This window comes from Protopterus annectens, chromosome 17.part0 (genome assembly GCF_019279795.1).
Source record: "Protopterus annectens isolate FY-2018-M chromosome 17.part0, PAN1.0, whole genome shotgun sequence".
Classification (NCBI taxonomy): Eukaryota; Metazoa; Chordata; order Ceratodontiformes; family Protopteridae; genus Protopterus; species Protopterus annectens.
Genome location: NC_056751.1, coordinates 711,369,944 through 711,391,730, shown reverse-complemented (window position 1 = coordinate 711,391,730; position 21,787 = coordinate 711,369,944). Strand labels below are relative to the sequence as shown.

Here is a 21,787-nt window from a genome sequence, read left to right as displayed (position 1 = left end):
AGATTACTGCAAACTGGGAGCCATTATTGAATCCCCAAATGATGTGGATACTCTACAAAAGGGCCTTACAGAAACAGATGCTTGGTGCCAGAGCCATGGGCTCAAGCTCAATGCCAAGAAATGTATTGTTATCCCTTTGGGAAAAAACATGTATCCATGAATTACCATATAGGTGGCAGTACACTAAACACAGAAAGTGTGATAAGAGACTTAGGGACACAGGTGGACAGTGGTCTCACCTTCAATAACCACATCGCCACAACAGTCAGGAAATCCTTCTATGTGGCACACCTCATCACGAAGGGCTTTTCATCCAGAAAAAAGGAGGTCATTGTCCCACTGTACTCATCCCTCATTAGACCCATTATAGAATACAACGCCCCATTTGGTATGTACCTCTCAAGACATCTGTAACAACTGGAAAGGCCTCAGAAATACCACACTAAAAGAATCACAGGCCTAAAGCAGATGCCCTACGCTGACCGCCTTAAAAACTCCAGCTATACTCTGTCGCATATCGTCTACTCAGAGGAGATCTCTGCTTAACATACAAGGCCATGTCAAACCCAGAGCTGTTGGACATGCTACACTTAAAGAAATCCCAATCCCTCAGAGCTACACGCTCCAGGGATCTAAACCTTGTCATCACAATAAACAAAACATGCTGGAGAGATAGGTTCCTGACCCAGAGACTCCCCAGACTCTGGAATAGATTGCCCATACATGTCAAGCAGAGTGCCTCTTTGGACCTCTTCAAGAGGAACCTTGATGATTGGATGGGAGAAAGGAAATTCACCCCAGGGATCACGTCAGTCACCCTGCTAGACAGGGGTCCAGGAAAGTAAATAATGTGGGAAGAAATAGCCAGGGAATTGTTATGGCTAGGCTTGTATAGGCCCTAGGGCTGATAGCCTAGTACCAACCTATGAACTATTTTAGAGCAATTTATTTTTATATCTGAAAAATGCTCAGTATTCCATATACACCTGTCATGCTTTAAAAACTATATACCTAGCAAACAACCCAACCCTCATTTTAAACACTTTAATATCCAGATCAAATCTTTTCTTATATGTCTATAATAAGTCTCTCTTCATATGATAAATCCGAGTATCTTATAATCATTCTTGTGAAGAACTTCTGCACCTTTTTTCAGGCTATTAGTATGTGCTCTAGATTATACACAAAAAAACATATTCCATTAATGGTCTAATAATCAACTTATAAATAGGGTGCATAACTGCTTCACCCCCTGCACTGATGGTTCTTAATTGTATTCTAATCACTGAATATGCATACCAAGAATATGCAGGTGGCAGTCATGGGCAAGAAAGTAAACTTACCATAATGGTAGATGGTTGAATGATCACTGCTGCAGACGCCTTAACTATACGAGTTATATCCTGCTAAGGATGCAACACCCAGCCAGCTTCAGAAGCTTAATGTGCTCAAACCACTAGGCAACTCAAGCTGAGCTGACCAAGACAGATTTGAATGCCTAGTCCTTCAGAGCTTTCATGCCAACCCTGGCATAAAATACACACCAGAAAACCAGGGGTGGAGGGAGTAAACAATTACTGATGTTCATCGTGTTTCACTGTTGCAGTCATGACTGTAGGGTTCTCCCCTGCCGGTAGGCAGTCCTCGGTCGGCCAGAATCCCAAAGTCTGGGTCCGGCGTCGGCTGTTCAACCATGCTTCCTGACGTCAGAGCACCAGGAGTACAAAGCTGACAGCCGACGCCATTTTCTCCAGTCTTTCTTGCCGTGCGGTGATAGCAATTCGCAAGTGCCGGTCGGCTGACTCCTGACGATTTTTTCTGATAAACTTCAGTCCGAAGACTTTCTTCTCCACTCAAAGCTAAGTACCCGTTAGAAACTTTTTCTTGCTCCAGTCCGATGTCAGAAAAAGTTAATAATTGCATTTCATGTGGGAAGCAAATACCTCATAAGGATTTTCATTCTTACTGTATTCCTTGCTTAGGCCCTGACCATGACGTAGCTAGTTGTCGGTTTTGTGCTAGATTCAATCAACGTACAATTAAACGAAGGTACGATTTTGCTTTTCATTACTTCGGTAGGTGCTTTAACTACAAAATGTCGTCTGATACAGTTCCGGCTACTGGAGTTCACAAACATCGCAAGGATAAAGACAGGCCTCCGAGGTCCAAATCTGATGATAGCGCACAAGCGGAGCCAGCTTCAGGTTCGGCAGTCGTCAGTGAGGCGCTTTTGCAGCCCCTGTCGTCAGCCATTTCAGAACCGATGGCCGAAACGGACTCTCATGAGGAGCCAACAAGGCCTTTAAATATCTCTATTGCAGGACCTTCGGACAATGCTCCTTCGGATGGGTCCGGAGCCGCTGTGAGGTACCAGCTTCCGAAGGGGTTTTCAGGCCTACTCAGCTTATAATAAAGGCAAAGCCAAAGACAAAGGCAAAGACTCCTTCTAAATCAAAGACTGCAACACAAGTCTCTTCTGAACTGGCTCCCAAGTCACAGAAACAGTTACTCAAGATGGCGGAGGATTTACTTACTATGATTAGGGGTTCACATCCCCCTCCAGATAAAAGGCCAAGGCAAGATGTCTATTATGATTCCTCTGATCAGGCTTCTGTTTCTTCAGTTTCCTCTTCTGACCAGGAATATTCTTTCCCTCCTTATGAGGATTCTGATGCTGAGGAATCTATTCCCTCTGCTTCTCCCCCTGAGGATTTCTCTTTTGGGGAAACTTTGCATGAAATGAGGGAACATTTCCACTGGGAAGGACAGGAGTATTCACAATCTAAGAAAAGACTAAGGGATTTTCTTCTTCTCCCCCAACATAGACCCCTGGCTATTCCTCCTGTTTTGGATATTGTGGATGATGCTTTTTCAGAGGCTAATTTAACCCCTGATTCATTTCCTCCTGCTCCTGTCAAGCCGGATAGATATTACAGGGTTCCTGATTCCCACCAGTTTTTATACAAGAACCCTTCTGATGACCCTGAAACCATTTCTCAGGGCCCTAAGGGAGTTAAGGCCGCTTCTGCCAAAAATCCCATTCCCACTGAAAAGGACTCTAGATCTTTAGAAAGATGGGGTAAAAAAGTGTACACTTCTGCTACTTTGTCCATCAGGGCTTTAAACTGTCAGTTTCATATGCTGAACAAAAGCTTACTTCATTTTCTGCCTGTGCAGATGATAAGGAATTACATGACTTATTGCATGCCACTGAGCAAGTTGGAAAGCATGGTTTACACTGTGGATTTGATGCCTTGGAGGCTTCTTGTAGGGCTGCTGCCTCCGGCACAGTCATTAGAAGGCATGCATGGCTAAAGGAACAAAATTTGCCAGAACAAGTGAAAGCTAAATTATTGGATGCTCCTGTTCAGCATAATGTTTTGTTTGGATCAAAAGCTGAAGAAGTGATTAAAAAGATGGAGGATAAGGTGAAATCCATGCAAACAGTTAAAGATTTCTTACAAGTACAGCCACCAAGATTTAGCAGAAATTGGCCTTCTAAAATTTGGTCTTTTCCCACTTCAGACAGGCCTCAGAGAGGTAGATATAGACGCTCCAGAGGAAGGCCTCAAACACAAGGTTCTTATAGACCAAGACAGTGGACTGCTTCTAGCCCTAGGGGAGGAGAGGACAGGTCACAATCTCATAGGAAACAAACTCAATGACTCCCTCTGTTGGGCTGCAGGAACTTCTTGCCTGGAAGCCCCTCTCGGAGGAAAACTCTCTCTTTTATCAAAATTGGACTCATATAACCCAAGACAAGTGGGTTCTGGATGTGGTTCTAAGAGGTTACAAATTCCATTTTCATACCCTGCCAAGGCCAAGCGGATTGCCAGACCTTCCAAAACATCAATGGACAGAGGCCTTAAACCAGGTGGAAGCTCTTTTGGCTATGAAAGCCATAGAACTGGTTCCACTTTCAGAGATGGGACAAGGTTTTTACTCAAGGCTCTTTCTAGTCCCCAGGAAACAAAACTCATGGAGACCCATTCTGGATCTGTCAGTCTTGAACACCTTTCTAGAAATTCCAAAATTCAAGATGCTTACTCTCCAGCAGCTACTTCCAATGCTGTCCAAAGATGCTTGGATGGTAACTTTGGATTTAAAGGAGGCATATTTACACATTCCCATCAGGCAGGAACGCAGAAAATACCTCAGGTTCAAGGCCGGATCGAGGCACTTTCAATTCTCTGCACTGCCCTTTGGATTGTCTACTGCACCCAGGGTCTTCACCAAATGCCTGGCTCCAGTAGTAGCTTACTGCAGACTCAAGGGAATTCAAATTTACCCTTATCTGGACAATTGTCTAATTCAGGCAGACAGCAAGGATGTCTTACTCCAGCATCTAGAATTTGTTCAGAACCTCCTCAAGTTCCTGGGTTTCTCTGTAAACATAAAGTCAAATTTGACACCCTCACAACAGATAACTTTTCTGGGTGCTCTTCTAAACATCACAACCCAGATGGCATTTCTAACATCCGAAAAACAGTTCCTGCTGGCTTTAACTTTCAAAACCTTGGCAACTTTAACTCAGCTATCTGCAAGGAGATTCTTGCAGGCTTTGAGTTACATGGCCTCCTGCATCCTTCTCGTACCATATGCAAGATTACACATGAGGAAAATACAGTGGTACCTAAAAAGTGTATGGTCTCAGCATTGCCACAGTTTAGACATACTGATCTCCGTCCTTCCTTGCCTTCAAAAGGAATTTCTTTGGTGGTCCAGGGCATGTACTCTAAACAAAGGGAAACCCTTTTGTCTGCCTCCTGCCACTCAGATTCTAACCACGGACACCTCGGATTATGCTTGGGGAGCCCATTTTCAGGGCAACTGTCTGCAGGGCCTTTGGACAAAGGATCAGAAGCACCTGCATATCAATTTAAAGGAAATGTTAGCCATCCAGGAAGCTCTACTGGCCTTCAGGAATCTTTTACATCCAGGACAACTACTAATCCGGACAGACAACACCACAGTTATGTGGTACATAAACAAGCAAAGGGGATCTCATTCCTACCCCCTTTGCAGACTAGCCATGGATCTATGGAACACAGCTCTAGCTTGCAATTTGGACCTTCAAGCTCAGTTTCTACCAGGGAAATTAAACTTCCTGGCAGACAGTCTGAGCAGAAACCTTTCAGATCCACATGAATGGATGCTGGACACCAAAATATTCAGGATGATGACAGCAGTCTGGGGATGTCCTCACATAGACCTCTTTGCATCCCACCTCAATCATCAACTACAGAATTTTTGCACCAGGTCTTTCCACAAAGAAGCTTGGAAAGTGGATGCTCTATCATTCAGTTGGAGGAACCTTTCGGGATATGCCTTTCCGCCTCTTCCTCTTCTTCCACGGGTATTATTAAAGATAAAACAGAACAAGCCCAAGATGATAATCTTGCTGGCCCCAAATTGGCCTCGACAGTTTTGGTACCCAACTCTGAAAAACCTATGTCTGGAGACCCTTGGGTTTTACCTCAGTCTCCGAACCTTCTGTCCCAACATCAGGGTCAGGTTCTACACTCTCATGTCAGAACTCTCAGCCTGGCGGCCTGGTTAATCCAGGGCCTTTGATTTCTTCTTTCCTATCCAAGCAGGTTATGGATGTCATTTTGGAAGCCAGACGTCCTAGTACTAGAAAATCTTATGCAGGAAAATGGAAAAGATTTTGTTCCTGGATGCAGGCTCAGAATTCTGATCCTCCTCTTCCGAACATTCCTTTAATTTTACTTTACTTGACAGATCTCTTATATAAGGGTCTCTCTTTCTCTTCCATTAAGATTCATGCCTCTGCTATTTCTGCTCATTATAATACAGACCATCCAATCTTTTCCCACCAGCTCATGAGACAGTTTCTCAGGGGAGCTAAGAACTTAAGACCTCCTAGATCTCCTCCTATTCCTGCTTGGATCTCAACTATGTTTTGGAAAAACTGACCTTGCCTCCTTTTGAGCCTGCTGCCTCTTCTGACATCAAGTTTTTATCTTGAAAGACAGCTATTCTGTTAGCCCTAACCTCTGCCAGGAGAGTTTCAGAGTTACAAGCTCTTATGGCTGTGGAACCTTATATTATTTTTCATCAAGACAGTGTCATTGAGGACTAATCCTACCTTCATGCCTAAGGTGGTTTCCAAAGTGGCTTTAAATCAGACTATCCACTTGCCTACTTTTTTCCCCACTCCTCAAAATAAAGGGGAAAGGATCTTACATTTCTTGGATGTACACAGACAACTACGTTTTTACCTGGACAGAACCAAGGACATCAGGAAATCAGAGCAATTGTTTCTTTCTTATGCTTCAAGTTCCCAAGGTAAAGCCATTTCAAAACAGACCATTTCTAAATGGATTGCTCATGGAATCAAATTTTGTTATTCTCAGCATGGAAAGCAAATCCCAGGGAGTATACGGACTCATTCCACCAGAGCTGCTGCCACTTCTGCGGCTTTTCTCAGGGGAGTTCCTACCAAGGATATTTTGGAGGCTGCAACTTGGAGTTCAGTGCATACTTTTTCTAAGCACTACAATCTACCTCTCTACTCTAAGTCTAGGGCAGGCTTTGCCTCTGCAGTCTTGCAGGGCCTTTTAGCCACCCCTTCTTCTTTATGACCACCTCCCTTTCTTTCAGCTTTGGGATTCTACCCTACAGTCATGACTGCAACAGTGAAACATGATGAACATAGTACAGTTGTGTACACCTACCATAAATGTAGATGTTCGAGTGTCTTCACTGTTGCAGTCTGGGTTTCCCTCCCTCCTGTCCCCTCTTGTTTTTACTTTTGTGTGGTTCCTTTTTTCACCATTCTTCTGAGGTGTATTTGCAAAGGATATGGGACCTTTTCCATTTTGGGGCTCCTGACATCTGGGGCAAGAAAAACTGGAGAAAATGGCGTCGGCTGTCAGCTTTTTACTCCTGGCGCTCTGACATCAGGGAGCATGGTTGAACAGCCGATGCCAGACCCAGACTTTGGGATTCTGGCTGACCGAGGACTGCCTGCCGGCAGGGGAGAACCCTACAGTCATGACTGCAACAGTGAAGACACTCAAACATCTACATTTATGGTAGGTGTACACAACTGTACTTTATAGTAAGCCGACTTGCACAGAATCGTACTGCATTCATTATGTTAACCACCACTGCAGTAGCCTACGCTATATGGGCAGATTACCATACCTCAGGGCAATTGTGGGTGAAAGGGAACAGAAACCCCTGGAGACTGATCCTAGAAAAGCCTGATCTAGACCTGCAGAAGCAATCTAGCTTCTAGTGATTTGTAAGTGTATATACAGAGGACCACATTGCTGCTTCTAAAATACTTTTAGAACCAAACCCTTTCCAAAGAGCCATTGATGAAGCCAAGGCCCTGACATGCATCTTAAAACTGTCTTGGTTAGTTCTGCTATGGTGAGAACAAAAGGTAACCTGTGACAATCACTTGGAAATAGCTTGCTTTGACACAGACTGTTTCCATTGTATATGGAAGACTTTTTCTCCAAAAGGAACTTATCTTCCCAGCAAATAAATAGCACAAACTGACTGATCCCCAAGAATCCACAGAAGAGCATTCTCTTTGCCAGTAGGAAAGCTCTGAAATGCTTGGCTACCAAACCTGGCATTTAAGGTGCATGCAAGGTAACTGAAAGCTGCCAGCCATTATATCCTTAAAATACAACCTATGTAGCTTAGACTACTGCAGGCTTGATCAGTATGATGAATATTAAACCGGACAATAACCGCTTGTTTACTATGGCATGACAGAACTCTCTTTCCCCAAGGAAAAGGAACTTTAAAGGGCACAAACACAGACTGAACTAGAAATGGAGATTAGCTGAAAATTCCACAAAGTCAGGGTGGTGCTATATGCCTTTCTACCTGAAGTAGAAAGTAAGTGCAGGACTGCTGTCAACAATGACACACAAATGACTAGGCTACATCAGTTGTGCAACCATTTATGAAAAGGAAAAGTAGGAGTTGTTCATGTCTATGAAAATTTTAATCGCCATTATGAAGTCCATTTGGATCTTTGTACACCGATTTCAAATAGCTTGCAATGCCCGATGTTAGAGTTTCTCCACTCAGAGATTGACAACCAGAAAGTCTTTACTTGTTCCTACGTAATACACAGCAAATATAAAATTAAGTACTATGGTTTGCCGTAACTGTATACTATCCATTTTAGTCTTACGTGAAGCACTGTAGGGTTGCACCACAGATCACAATAAAGTATATTTCTGATTTATCATCACATAGTAACTAACCACCACCAGACAACTTTTTCAGGATTGCCAAGAATGTATGCATCCATTTTAACCTTAAAATTGCTGTTTAGTTTTTCTGTCCTCCTATGGATATTGAGCCCATTCACTTTTGATTTGGTGGGGGCCTTGATCCCTACAGAGTGGAAGTTGACTGGATGACGCTATTATCCAGACAGTTATGAAGGATGTCTATCCCTGGTCTATACTCCGGTATCCATCTGCTGCAGAGAGGCCTCAACTTCTTCCCAGAGACCTAAACCCATAAAACCAGTGACATTCATTGTTTCAGAAAAGTCCTTAATTGTTCTCAGACCAAGGAGCTATATGGAGTGAAATCCTTTCTTAGTAACCTCTCTCCTTTAGGCTGTAGGAGTGCTTTCAGTTCTCTCTACCCTACCCCATTCTAGCTCGTGTCACCACGCGTACCACAAGGACCTCCTATACCCTGTCAGGATGTGCAAGGACACCTTCAAAAATATCCCAAGGGCTACCATTATTGCTTTTGAAAGGGACATCCACATGTCCATCCAAGGCCCTTGTCATGTAAGCTTCCATTTGCACAGGAAAAATCTAGCCACTGAAAAACCACCACCAGACATCTGAGATTAAAGAAATGCTCAAATCCAGAAACACATGGAACTAATCAAAGAATTGCCACCAACACACCCAATACAACTTTCCTTAGGAACAAACCATCCTGACATCCAACCAAAAACATTTCTACAAAGAGCTAAAAACATTCACAGGTGATATTACCAACCTCAACCAAATCAATCTGACCATACTTTTGCAAGGTTCCTTATGTTCTCTAATGAATTTAGAAAATTTCTAACATGAAATTCAAAGCCCTGACAAAACAAAACACTAAAGAGTTCAACTAAACCCAAACACCCACACCAATTGCCACTGATATCCATGACTCCCACCCCCAAGATTCCCAACAATATACTTTAACAGTTTATAATCCAGTTCCTCACTTCAGGCACCTTATTTATCAGGATGTCAGAAGGTAAATATCTTGGATCCTGTTCTGTCATACAAGTTATCTAACACTCCCCCACCCATTCCTAAAGTCAGTTCTCTATATAGCTAAACTCTTCTCTGACAGCTATTTCCCCACAGCCTTTAAGCACTCTTATAATACCTCTTAAAAACACAAACCCTAAAGAACACAGTGAAAATAGGCCCATAGCTTTTGTCTTATAATTAAGATCTTTAATAAGCTAATATACAAGCAGCTCTGGGAAAATATAAATAAATACAGACTTCTCTGCGACAAGCAACATTGATTTAGAAACTCTTAGGACAATAGCAGACTTCTACACAGCAAACTCCATTTTCACTGCCATGATTCAACAACAAGGGCGACTTTATTGATATAACAAGAGCTTTCAACACAACCATAACGTCTGTATACTGTTAGCAATTTTAACTTTGGTCTGACTACTTTAACTTGGTTCAGAAGCCATTTCAAAAATGTAACTTCTCAGATACATGTAAGAAATAAGTTTATCCACACAAGCTTCTGTCAATATTGCATACCACAAGCAGCTGTGTTAGGGCCACTATTTTGTCTCTTCATTAATGACCTAGCCAAACAACGTCTGTAATTTAACTTGGTTATATTCAGATACGTTAATATTAGAATATCAACCACCACCACTCTGACAACAATGTGTAAAAACTTGTTGTAGTTTATGCCACTGGTCAGCTTCAAAATAAGCTAATTAAGTCAAATATTAGGCACCCAAGCTTCCTAAACCCCTCAACTAGCAGTCGAGACATAAAAGGTAACCAGTTACCACTAGTTACTGGACAAAGAAACTTAGAAAAAACTCCAAACCCCACACTTTCACTAGCAAAACAGACAGATATGATAACCTACCCCTTTATACAAAATGCAACTGGGCTCCAAGTTAATCACATCTACTTACCCCTACAGAAAATATGGCTATAGCCAAGAATGTATTAATCCTACAAGTAGAATATGGACTGCCCCGGTTAACTCTCCACTCTAGGGCGAATGCTTAAAATACACACTACTATTAATAAAAAAAATCAACTGCTTTGCACTACTAGCCCTACTGCAGACACACCTGTTATGTCTTCTTTATGTAAATTGTATTAATTGCAATTATTTCCACTCGTAAAAAATCACCATTGCTACACACATTTAAATTGTCTGTACAATATATACATTTGTTTTTCTTTTACTTGACTATCAAGTGTATACATCTTCACATGTGTAAATTACCCTGACATATTCTAATTATCTGTAGAAGTAGTTTAGTTTATTTGGTTTCGCACTTAAAAAAAAAAAAAGAAAGTAAACAAGTATACATACTGGTTGCTATGCCCTACTGTGCTTGGGTTCTGGCCAAAGAGCGGTCTGACAACCAGTCCACTTTGTTTTCTGGTTTAAAAAAAAAAAACACACACACTTAACAGCTACAGTCTTGTGGCCGCTTAAAATGACAGTGTGTAATAAACTGTTGCAACAGCTATCATAGGTCTTTTAAACAGTCTAGCAAAAACTTCATGTCAAATTGTAGCAAAAAGCCATAATGTACACAACAGCAGTTTATCATAGTAATTTCAGCCACAATCTGGCAGTCTAGCAATCTGACCAAGGACTTTTATGGATGTTAGTTATGTCAGTAGATTTCTGCCCCCCCACTCCCCCCTCAGAAATTTCATGCCAGCTGAGAGAGAGAGTCTGAGCCCTGAGTGGAAATATCTGGTGTAAACACCTTTGCAAAACAATATACTCAAAAAGCTAAGGTAGATGAGTAGGGTCTATATTATATCCTCGAACGCTTAAAAAAGCGAACGCGGATTGATTGAACTTATTTTCGCGAAACTGCAAAATATCGAAGCAGCAGAAACTCAATTTTTTTCCTAGGGAAAGAATTTGGTTGTCTTTCTGTTGCTTTGGTATTTTCAGTTTTATGGTGGAAAGTTACCGGTCGAATTCAGGTAAGTGTGTGATTATGTGGATGTGAGTATTAGGGTGATTTAGGGTTAGGGCTCGGGTTAGGTGTGTGTGTGATTGAGTGGACATGAGGGTTAGGGCGGATTTAAGTGGGTTAGGGAGCGGGTGAGGTGAGTGTGCGATAGTGACGGACCTTAGGGTTAGAGTTTGGGTTAAAGTAAGTGGGTAGTTAGTGGTGTGTGCATAGTTTAGTGTAGGGTTAGGTATCAGATTTTAGGTGTATGTGTGTAGATTTCTGTTTGTTTGGTGTGCTTGTGTTATGTGCATGTGTGCTTGTGTTATGTGCATGTGTTTTGGATCAGCGATTTTTTTTTTTCCCCTGGGAAAAAAATCGCTGATCTGACAGTTCAAGATTGTAAGCTTTCGCTTAAATTAGGTCGATCAATCAGCATTCGCTTTTTTAAGCATTCGATGATATAATATAGACCCGATGAGTAGGGAGTGGTATTACAGCAATGATTGCCATTAGCAGCATTAAGCGACTGGTTACTCCTAGCAGAAAAAGTTTAGGGCTCATAATGCACATAGATTTGCAGTTGTTGAAACCCCATAGACTGACCCTGCAACAACTTAATCGTAACACCGTTCGATAACACCAAACGCCATACAGTTGCTTACTTTTCTCAAACCAAGCTTAGGGAAGGAGGGGAGCAGAACCTTTCTGAACCAAATGCCCAAACGTGTAGTGACACACGCACGTTCATGTTCCTCCTTACAGCAGACACGCGTAATGTGAAGTAAAGTTTTTATTATTTTCTTTTTTATTTATTTTTTTAACAGTCCTGGCCAACCTGCAGCTGTAAGTGGGAGGGCGCTCACGCCCCTCCCCCATGGTTCCTGCTTCCTGTTACATTTCAACAGGGCACAAAGAAGAGCGCAAGCTTTTATTAAAATAAATACACAAATAAAAACTGCGCCCTTTAACAGGCTGGCCTTTACGGCGCCCTAGGTGGTCGCCTAGTTCACCTAAGGCCGGCCGTGCTGACAAAAGTTGAAAAAATTCACATGACCCAATAGGAAACTGAGACCAGTAGAAAGTAACACTTGTCTAGGTTCTAAAGCAATCTGAGGCCTAGTAATGACTTGGTTCTCTCTTTACTATTACTAGAGCAAACCAGAAGAAATTCATAGCTAGACTACTAAAAGCACAAACATGTTTAGAGCTATCATAGCAAATTTGGTAAAAAAAACTTATCACAGATCTTGCAGGACAGGCTTTTTAACCAATCCAGAAGGATTAGATGAAATCCACTAGAATAAATCACAATCCAGACCACCTCTAGACATTATTGTTGATAATTCCTTATCTTTTGACCATGTCTCCACATTAGTTAAGACAGTTGGTTAGATGTTTCATCTAATTAAAAAAATCTCTAGATCCAAATAAGTCTTAATTCCCATTTACCCATATTTCTTCCTACCCATTATTGAATATAATTTCCCTTTGGAACATATTTGTCTAAACATGTCACTCAGTGTGATAGACCTCCAAGATTCATAACCAAAAAGTTCAGTGGTCTCAAGAATCTCTGTCATCAGGACAGAATGACTACCCTCTCTGTGTACCTTCTGTCATATAGACTCATTTGTCAGATTTCTTTCTTTGTTTATTTTATGCTGCAATTGCAAATGATACAGTTCCTGTTAGCTCAGCCTGTAAAGCAACAGGCCATTATGCATATACCTTGGTGAATGGGTTTAGTATAGTGGTTAAGGTCTTTACTTCATAGGCACAAGATACAGGGTTTGATTCTGACCTTAGTTTATTGTTTTGTCTTAAAATGGCTCCGTTTTCACCTATGAATCTGTGTCTAAAATAAATAATGCTGTGTAATTTCTCAGTAGCAACTAATATTAACCACAAAATGAGTCATATATTAAATAGACATAGTAACTCATGTTGAGAGTGCTTCAGCAGTGTATACCACAGGAAACCAAACTGTATGTTATGAAGTCTACAAGTGCTTATTTATTCCATAATTCATTCTTTTTTTTTTAAAGGTAACATCCTGCAGGTATCAGCACATCCTGCAGAAACCCGCCTGACTGTCAGGGACACTCTAGAACTCTTCTGCGAAGTTAAGGGTGTTTCTAATGCATCCCACACCATCATGGCTTTGAAATGGACTGCCACTCCAATGAAAGGCTCTCCCCAGGAGCAGCTGGTAGCAGTACTAGGTCCAGATGGAATTGTGACTCTTGGACAACATTACAGTAATGCCGATGGTACACGTGACATCTCACTGGAGAGGACAGGAATTGAGCAGTACAGGCTAAGGATTCATTCTACCCAGCCAGGGGACCTGGGAACCTATTATTGTTCAGCGATTATTTCCGTCCAATATCCAAATGGGTCACTATATGAAGTAGCTCACCAAAAGTCTAAGGGACTAAAGGTTGTCCTAAAAAGTGAAGGTAAGCAATCTGTAGAACCAATTCTGTGCAGTAACTCTGATATAATCATGTATGCGAGGTGAGTACATTTTATGCTATGTACAGTCATTTTTGCAATCTTACCTCCCTCTCATGGAACATAAGTAGAATCCATACAAGAGTATTCAGACCTGCTAAGTTGTTCTGGCAGTACTGGAATCAGTAGATGCATAAATAAAAATCATTACAAGGTTATATACAAGTCCCAACTGATGTACAAATAGAACAGGTATTGTTGGTGTCAGCATGCAATTAGTTTCAGGCCTCCATGCTGTAAGAAGATACACACATTTCTGTTTGTAACCTTAATCCAGCCATGCAAGCAATTAACCTACCAAAACTGGTTTATTGTTTTCCATCTCATGCCCTCTAATACTCTCTGCCCATTTCCTCCTGTAATTTATTTTTTTCATTTCCATCTACTTCACTAGAAGCCTCTGCTTTTCAGCTGAAAGAAATGTAATGAAGTGTGGTCTGATATTCTTGATGAATGTGTATTTGGAGAAATTCTGATGATCTTATTTCAACTGCTGTATCCCCTCCCCCATAAAAATCATTTGCCTCCGTCAAGTGCTGCATACGTGATGGGGGAGACTTATTTCCTACCTGTGAGGACATGGTAATGAAGTTGTGAAGGTGTGTGAACATAAGGTCTTATGACTTTAATGATGGTAGACACTGTAGAGCAGATTAGCTTCTGATTCTGTGGATGCTGTTTTTTCCTCCTGATTTTCTTCCTAACTAAGCAAACAGAATACACAGTGACTCTAGTCTGCCTATGCCCTGATGACGTGAGTGTTTTGTGTTACTTAAAAATCTCTGCTGTGAATAGGTTGCAAAGCAGTGCAATGCTTTTATACCAAAGGGCAGGGTGTAGAGTGAGCAGATCGAACTCTGAATGTCTTTTCTCCGCAAGCAGCCATTAAGTGATTTCCATTCTGTTCCTGAAACAGAATCATCAGATGCTCTTCATAGTCGATGTTGCAATACTGATTCTTGGATCTTCCTGCCATGCAGAAGTCTGTGATTCGCCTGATTTCCAGAATCTTTGCATCATCCCTAGCTGATGGGCATCTCAACACCAATGTCTGCATGTCAAGGTACAAGAATGGCATCCATCGGCACTATCTTCAGTTCTTTCTAGTCATGCAGTCTTCCTCAATTCACATGTGTTCAAACTGCTCACAGTCCATCAGTTGGTTAGTTTTTTTTACAGAGTGTCTCCTTCTTCCAGTCAGATGAGTACCCCAGTGGGGATTTTCCTTTATTAATTTCTTCTTCTTCTTCTTTCGGCTTTTCCAGGTTAGGGGTCACCACAGAGGAGCACCTGTCCACTCATGATTGGCAGTGGAGTTTTATGGTAACGTGTTGTCAGCCTGGCATCCATCCTTTCCACAGAAGGCACTCACACGCACGCACTCACGCCTAGGGCCTATTTAGAGTGTCCAAGCTACCTACAGCATATCTTTAGGATGTGGGAGGAAATTGGAGCACCTGGAGGAAACCCACACGACCATAGGGAGGACATGCAGACTCCGCACAGAAGGTACCCCAGCCAAGGATTGAACCGGAGAACCTCTTGCTGTGAGGTAGCAATGCTAACTGCTGCACCACCGCAGCTGCCCTACTTTCCTTTATTAATTTAATGTTTAAAAAGGTCAACAATTGCTTGAAGTGTGGGAAACAAATCCCCCATAAAGATATTCACTCATTTTGTCTGTTCTGATTGGGGCTTTATCATGGCATCTCTAATTTATCCCAACTGTCTAAATTCCAGACAAAAACACTCAAACATAGGGCTAAGGTATTAGCTGCACATATGGAGTTCTTATATTCAGGTTCCCCGGTAGTGTCACAACCCATTGCTATAGCCGGGTCTTTGCAAACACCAGCTTCTGCTAGCGTCATTCCATAGACATGGAAAGACTAAAAAATCAAGACTCTGATGTTTCCATTAAAGCTCTGTCTCAAGTCCCTAAGTTGACCAATGATCAAGGTCAGTTACCTTTGGTGCTTCCTGGTGTGATGACTTTTAGCCCCAAACCCTCTGGAATGACCCCTCTGGAGGCCACCATGATTTCTGGCTTACCTACCACTGTTACTTCAACAAAGACATCAGTTGGGTCTGAGGTCACTTAGCAGGCCTCAGCTTCTGAAGTTCAGCTTGTGGGTCTACCTTGGCTACTGAAACCTTAATGAAGTTGCAGTCAGATGACCACAACCTCAGGTCATCCCTTCTAAATGTACACAAAAGCCAAAGCAAGACACTTCCTTTTCTTTACCTCCACCCACAGCCACTTCTTGTCAGGCCAATGCCCAAGACCTCCAAGAATAGCACAGGAATTCATGGCTTTCATGAAATCCAGGGAGCCCTCTCACATTTCTTTTATTGAAACCTCGCCATCCAGAGGAAGCAGGAAGGTGGCCTTTCAGGAAGATTTAAATTCCTCAAGCTCAGAAGCTGAGGAAGAATTGCCCTATTCTGAGCACCTTCCACCACAAACTTATCCAAATTAAGATTTCGATGACACCCTCTCTTCTGCCCCCCAGGACCTTTCTTTCAGGGATACCCTTCATAGAATGAAGGAGACTTTCAACTGGGAAAGCAAACAGTTCTCGCAAGGTCAGACATGTTATAGGGAACTACTAAATTTGCCTTGTCCTAGGTCACTAGCTGTCCTTCCTGTACATGTACTACTGGATGATGTCTTTGAAGCTATTGCTTTACATCCCGATTCTTTACCACCTACTTCTAGGAAACTGGATAGGTTGTACAGAGTGCATGAATCTCACAATCACCTTTACAAAAATCTTAAGGCTGATCCCTCAGTTATCTGTACTGAATTCACAAAAGGTGTACCTAAGGAGCCAACAAGCTATCCCTACCTAATGATTGGGAAAGTAGACTATGAGCCAGATTTGGGGAAAAAGCTTATACCTCTGCCATCCTTGCAGTGAGAGCATTGAATTGCCAATTCTGTATGCTAAAGTGCCTTGAATTTTGCCAGGACAAAATTCTAGCTAAGGTGGACTCTATTGTGGATAGAATCTTATCAAAGAAAATTTAGAAGACAAGCAAGACAAGCTTTGCAAGTCTACAGACATTCCCTAACGTGTGACTATGATGCCTCAGATGGATTATGCAGAGCAGCTGCAACAGGTTCTGTCATCTGCAGATGTGCATGGTGCAGGACCAGCCCCTGTTAGAGCAGAGTAAGGCTGAGCTAGTGTGAAGATGTGCATGGTGCTGGACCAGCCCCTGTTAGAGCAGAGTAAGGCTGAGCTAGTGTGCAGATGTGCATGGTGCAGGACCAGCCCCTGTTGGAGCAGAGTAAGGCTGAGCTAGTGTGCAGATGTGCATGGTGCAGGACCAGCCCCTGTTAGAGCAGAGTAAGGCTGAGCTAGTGTGCAGATGTGCATGGTGCAGGACCAGCCCCTGTTAGATCAGAGTAAGGCTGAGCTAGTGTGCAGATGTGCATGGTGCAGGACCAGCCCCTGTTAGAAGAGAGTAAGGCTGAACTAGTGGATGCTGCATTAGGCAAAGAAATCCTTTTTGGACCTCCAATAAAACAGGTTTTTGAGTAGATGGATAAGAAAGGAAAGCAAATAAAAACTGAGGAATTTTTATCTGTCTCTGGTACCAAGGTACAGTAGGAATTGCCCCTCAAAACCTTGACCTTTCCCCTAGACAAGACAAGGGGAGATTTCTCCATGGCAAGAGACCCAGACAATCCAGGAGATGGTAACAAGAACAGTTGCACAGAAAATGGGGCTCCAAAGAGACAATTCAGTACAAAGACCACCTGTGACTATGTTTAGCCTCAGTCTCCTATACCCTACCCACACTCCCCTCTGAACCTCTGGCTGGAAGACTCCTTCCTAAATCAATGGAAAACCATCACCAGGGGCAACAACAGCATACAAAGTGGGGTACTACATTCAATTCGTATAAACCCCACCATTCTTAGGCATTCCAAAACCACCACAAGAAAAGGAAAGCCTCTTACCTCCTATCGTCTGGAAACTACTTCACCAAGGATTCCTTCAGCCTGGTCTTCCAGGTCAGAAGAGAAAAGAGTATTCGAGGATCTTTCTAGTTCCAAGAAAGGAGGGCATTAGGAGGCCCATCTTGGACCTCTGCAAACTAAACATGCTTCTCAACATCCCAAAGTTCAAAATGCTTCCTTTACAAAATTACTCCCCATGATTTCTGATCTGGTCACTCTAGACCTAAAATATGCTTATGTCCATGTCCCCATAGCAGACAGTCACAGGAAATACCTAAGATTTGTAGCATCAGCCTCTCACTTCCAATTATGGGCTGTCTACTGCTCCCAGAGTTTTCATAAAATGTCTAGATTCTGTGATACCTCATTACAAAACTCTGGGAGTTTATATTTACCCCTACCTAGATGACTGTCTCATTAAGGAAAACTCCAGAGCAGAGACCCTAGATGCCTTACAGATCACTGTAGACCATCACCACTGACAGTTCAGACATAGCTGGAGGGGGGGGGGGGTACTTAGGTTTCCTGAAAATGCAGGGCATCTGGACACCATAGCAGAGAAAACTGCTTATAAACCAGAAGGAACTAAGTCTTTCTGGCCATAAAAGGTTTTTCAGCAGAAAAAGGGACCCTGCAAAAATGGACAGACAACATCACAGTGATGTCATACATAAGCAAATAAGGGGGTATTATGTCCCTCCTTTTGTGTAGACTCACGAGGAAGATTTGAATACTGGTGACTCGCATAACATCTTATGTTCCAGGTCAGAACAGTACCCTGGCAGATTCTCTAGGCAAGGATATTCTAGACCCCAGCAAATGGATGCTGAAGAGAGAGGTGTTCCTGGACCTAAGTTTACAGTAGTGGGTCCTCTCAATAGGCCTGTTCACCTCTTACCAGAGCAAACAACTACAAAAGTTCTGCTCCAGGACTCAACAGACAGAGACTTGGAAAATGAATGCTTTCTCATTCACATGGACAAACTTCCTATGTTCATTCCTGCCCTTACCTCTGATCCCCAGAGTACTGATAAGTCAGGGCGGACAGACCTAGCATGATCCTAGTGACCCCCTTCTGGCTGAGGTAACGTTGGTTCTTCCTTCTCCTGATCCTCAGCAAGGGCAGATTCCACACCCTACCAAAGTAAGTATATCTCCTCAGCCAAGCCAAAGGATCTGTATTCCATCATCAACTAGCCACACTCAAGTTAACAACCTGGAGGATTGGGATTTGACATTAAAGAATGTCTCCTGGAGGCAAGGAAACCCAAAACCTGAAAAGCATACCTGAGAACATGAAAGATATTTTCCATCTGGTATCACAGCAAGAACACCAACCCTTCTCAGGCAGACATTAACTCAGTCTTGGATACCTGTTAGGCCTGTTCATAGGAGATTACTAGGCTAATGGCCCTAAGTCCCTTACAAGACTAGCGAAGTTCAACCCTTGTTCCCTGGGGTGTTGAGATATAATGTGTGCTATAAGCAGATCTAAATCCACACCAACTGCCCTTATCTAAGAGGGACACAGGTGAAACCCTTAGGGTGAATTTGTGGTTTCCTAGCCAATCATCCAGGATATGATTGGTGTAGGAATTTTCCTACAACAGTATTAAAGTATATGCATCTCTCATCTGTGCCTGCCTGCACAGCGGTCCACCTCTCTTCTCGCACCCCCACATGAAGCTTTTTCTAAAAGGAGTAATTCATTTGAGACCACACAGAAGGAACCCTATTCCTGCCTCAGATCTAAATTATGTGCTAGAGAAACTCACCTTTGCCCCCTTTGAACCTGCTGCCACTGCCTCTTTAAAGATGCTCACTTGGAAGACCACTTTCCTTACAGCTGTCACATCAACAAGGAGGGTCTCAGAGCTATAAGTCCTCATGTGTAAAGGGCCTTTCACCCTCTTTTACAGGGATGGGGTAACCCTTAGAAAACCCATCCTTTATGCCTAAGGTGGTATTAGAACTTAAAAATCAAGAAAACTCAAGAGGCAACACCATCCAAAGCGAGTCTTGAGTTTTCTTGATTTTGAAGTTTTTCGTATCATAGAGGCACTTTATCCTTTGACTGTGCTTGCTACATTATTTGGTATCAGAACTTACTCTAAACCAGACTATCCACCTGCCAGTCTTCTTCCTAAATCCACAGAACAGGCAGAGCAAGTCCATTATTCCCTGGATGTGCATAGGCAGATCAGGTACTACCTAGCCAGGACAAAAACTCCTAACAGAGCAGCACAATTACTGGTGGCTTTTGCAGGGGGTAAACAGAACAGGCCTGTTTCCAAACAAAATATTTCAAAATGAGTCCCAAACTGCATTAAGTTCTGTTACTCCCTCCCACCATGGAAAAGATCTACCCTGGGCATATTAAAACCCTCTCCACCAAGCACGGGGCCACTACCGCTGCTTTTCTCAAAGGATCCGTACCCAGGTAATCCTAGAGGCAGCCACGTGGAACTCGGTGCACACCTTTATAAAACACTATAATCGAGGCAATGTTTCCAGGGCTAGAGCAAGTTCTCCTACTGCCATCCTGCAAAACCTTATTCCTAGGGTGATATAGATGACCCAGTACCCAAGCTTTGGGAGTTCTCCTAAATCAGTACTACATCATTGGCTACAAAGAATGTAGTAAAATAGTGTCCCACTGACCTTAATTGTAGATGTCTGAGTAGGTCAGTGTTGCAGTACACACTCCTACTCTCCAACCCCTCTAACTGCTGACCACTTTTCTCCTTGGTCGGTGCACATTGTTCTGTTATCTTCAACATCCCCTCTCTGCCTTCTAGGATCTTCCTCTTTCTCACTCCATTTCTGACAACTGGGGAGGTTGTGCTGCCCTCCGGCATCAGACTGCTTGTTCACTGCTTAGAAAGACTTGAAGATACTGCCGACAGACACCCTTCTTATTCCCTGATATCCAGACATCAGTCTTTGGACTAATTGCACTTAGTGTTCCTTTTCTCTTACCTTGTATGTAAATGTAATTAATAATGCAGTATTTACTACACTAGTTCACCCATTCCAGGCAAATATTGCTACCCCAGCCATCTGCTGAAGTAGAATGCAAAGAGTGAGGTGTTCTGCCCTCCACAGAAAAGAGAAGATACGTGAGAATAGGGTAATAGAATGCGTCCGTAAATCATAAAGTTTTCATATAGAGTTCCTCCTGCATCTTTAACATTATTATCTCATTCAAACCAAAGGGTAAAAAGGTCACACAGACAAATCATGCAGTAAAACCTGTAAGACCCAGCCAAGCTAGAGTCTGCACAGGCCAATTCCCACAGCAATACTATAGCATTGCAAAGTTGTATTTTTTATTACTTAGACGTGTTTCATGTCAACAGAATTACTGCATTAATTTATTTTAAATCTTTTGGCACAATAACTGAGGTCATACTTGCACATTTTTTTTAACACTTACCATTATTCATTAAGCATGCATTTATGTAGATAAGCACATACAATTAGGCAAACGCTCAGTGTAAGTGGAATCAGCTGTTTGTTCAGTCCCTGCCTCGTTTGTTGTACAGTATGAAAGTAACTGTCAAAGAAGGAAATATGATAGCAACTATGATAAAAGGAAACTGGAGTGCACCCAAATGAAGATCCTGGACTTCATTTTTAACAGGAATAGAGCCCCTGTACTTGAAATAAGAGGCTTCTATCACACCTTAAAATTTGTATGCATACTATTGTAATGCAATAGCATCTAAGAAATAGCCATGTCTTAAATAACTGAATCTTCAAATTGAGACTTTTTATTATGCATATTTGATATTTCCTTGTGTGTGTTCTCATATTTCCTGGCTGTCATTTGCAGCAGTGGATGTTAATGATGCTAATCTCAGAAAAGTCAAAACAAATTATTTTGATTTCTGAATTTATTACAAGACAACTCTCCACTGCTGGTAATGTAACAAAAGGTAGTTTATAGACTTAGAAAAAAAATGAAGTCGTTTATTTTAGAAATTATTTATTTTATTTATTTATTTTACATTTGAGCTAAGTAGCCCTTTTTCAGCGGACGCCCGAGGAGAAAAGCTCCAACAAGTTAAACAGACTGTCATTTACAGTATACATTGATC

General features: G+C 42.2%; 1 protein-coding gene across 1 annotated transcript in view; it reads left to right on the top strand.

Moving 5' to 3' along the window:
* IGSF8 (immunoglobulin superfamily member 8) overlaps positions 1 to 21,787 on the top strand; it is a 500,226-nt gene that overhangs the window by 205,316 nt on the left and 273,123 nt on the right. Inside the window, exon 4 of the mRNA XM_044059079.1 lies at positions 13,249 to 13,662. Within this exon, the coding sequence (XP_043915014.1) occupies positions 13,249 to 13,662 (414 nt within the window). The remainder of the gene's footprint in view (positions 1 to 13,248; positions 13,663 to 21,787) is intronic.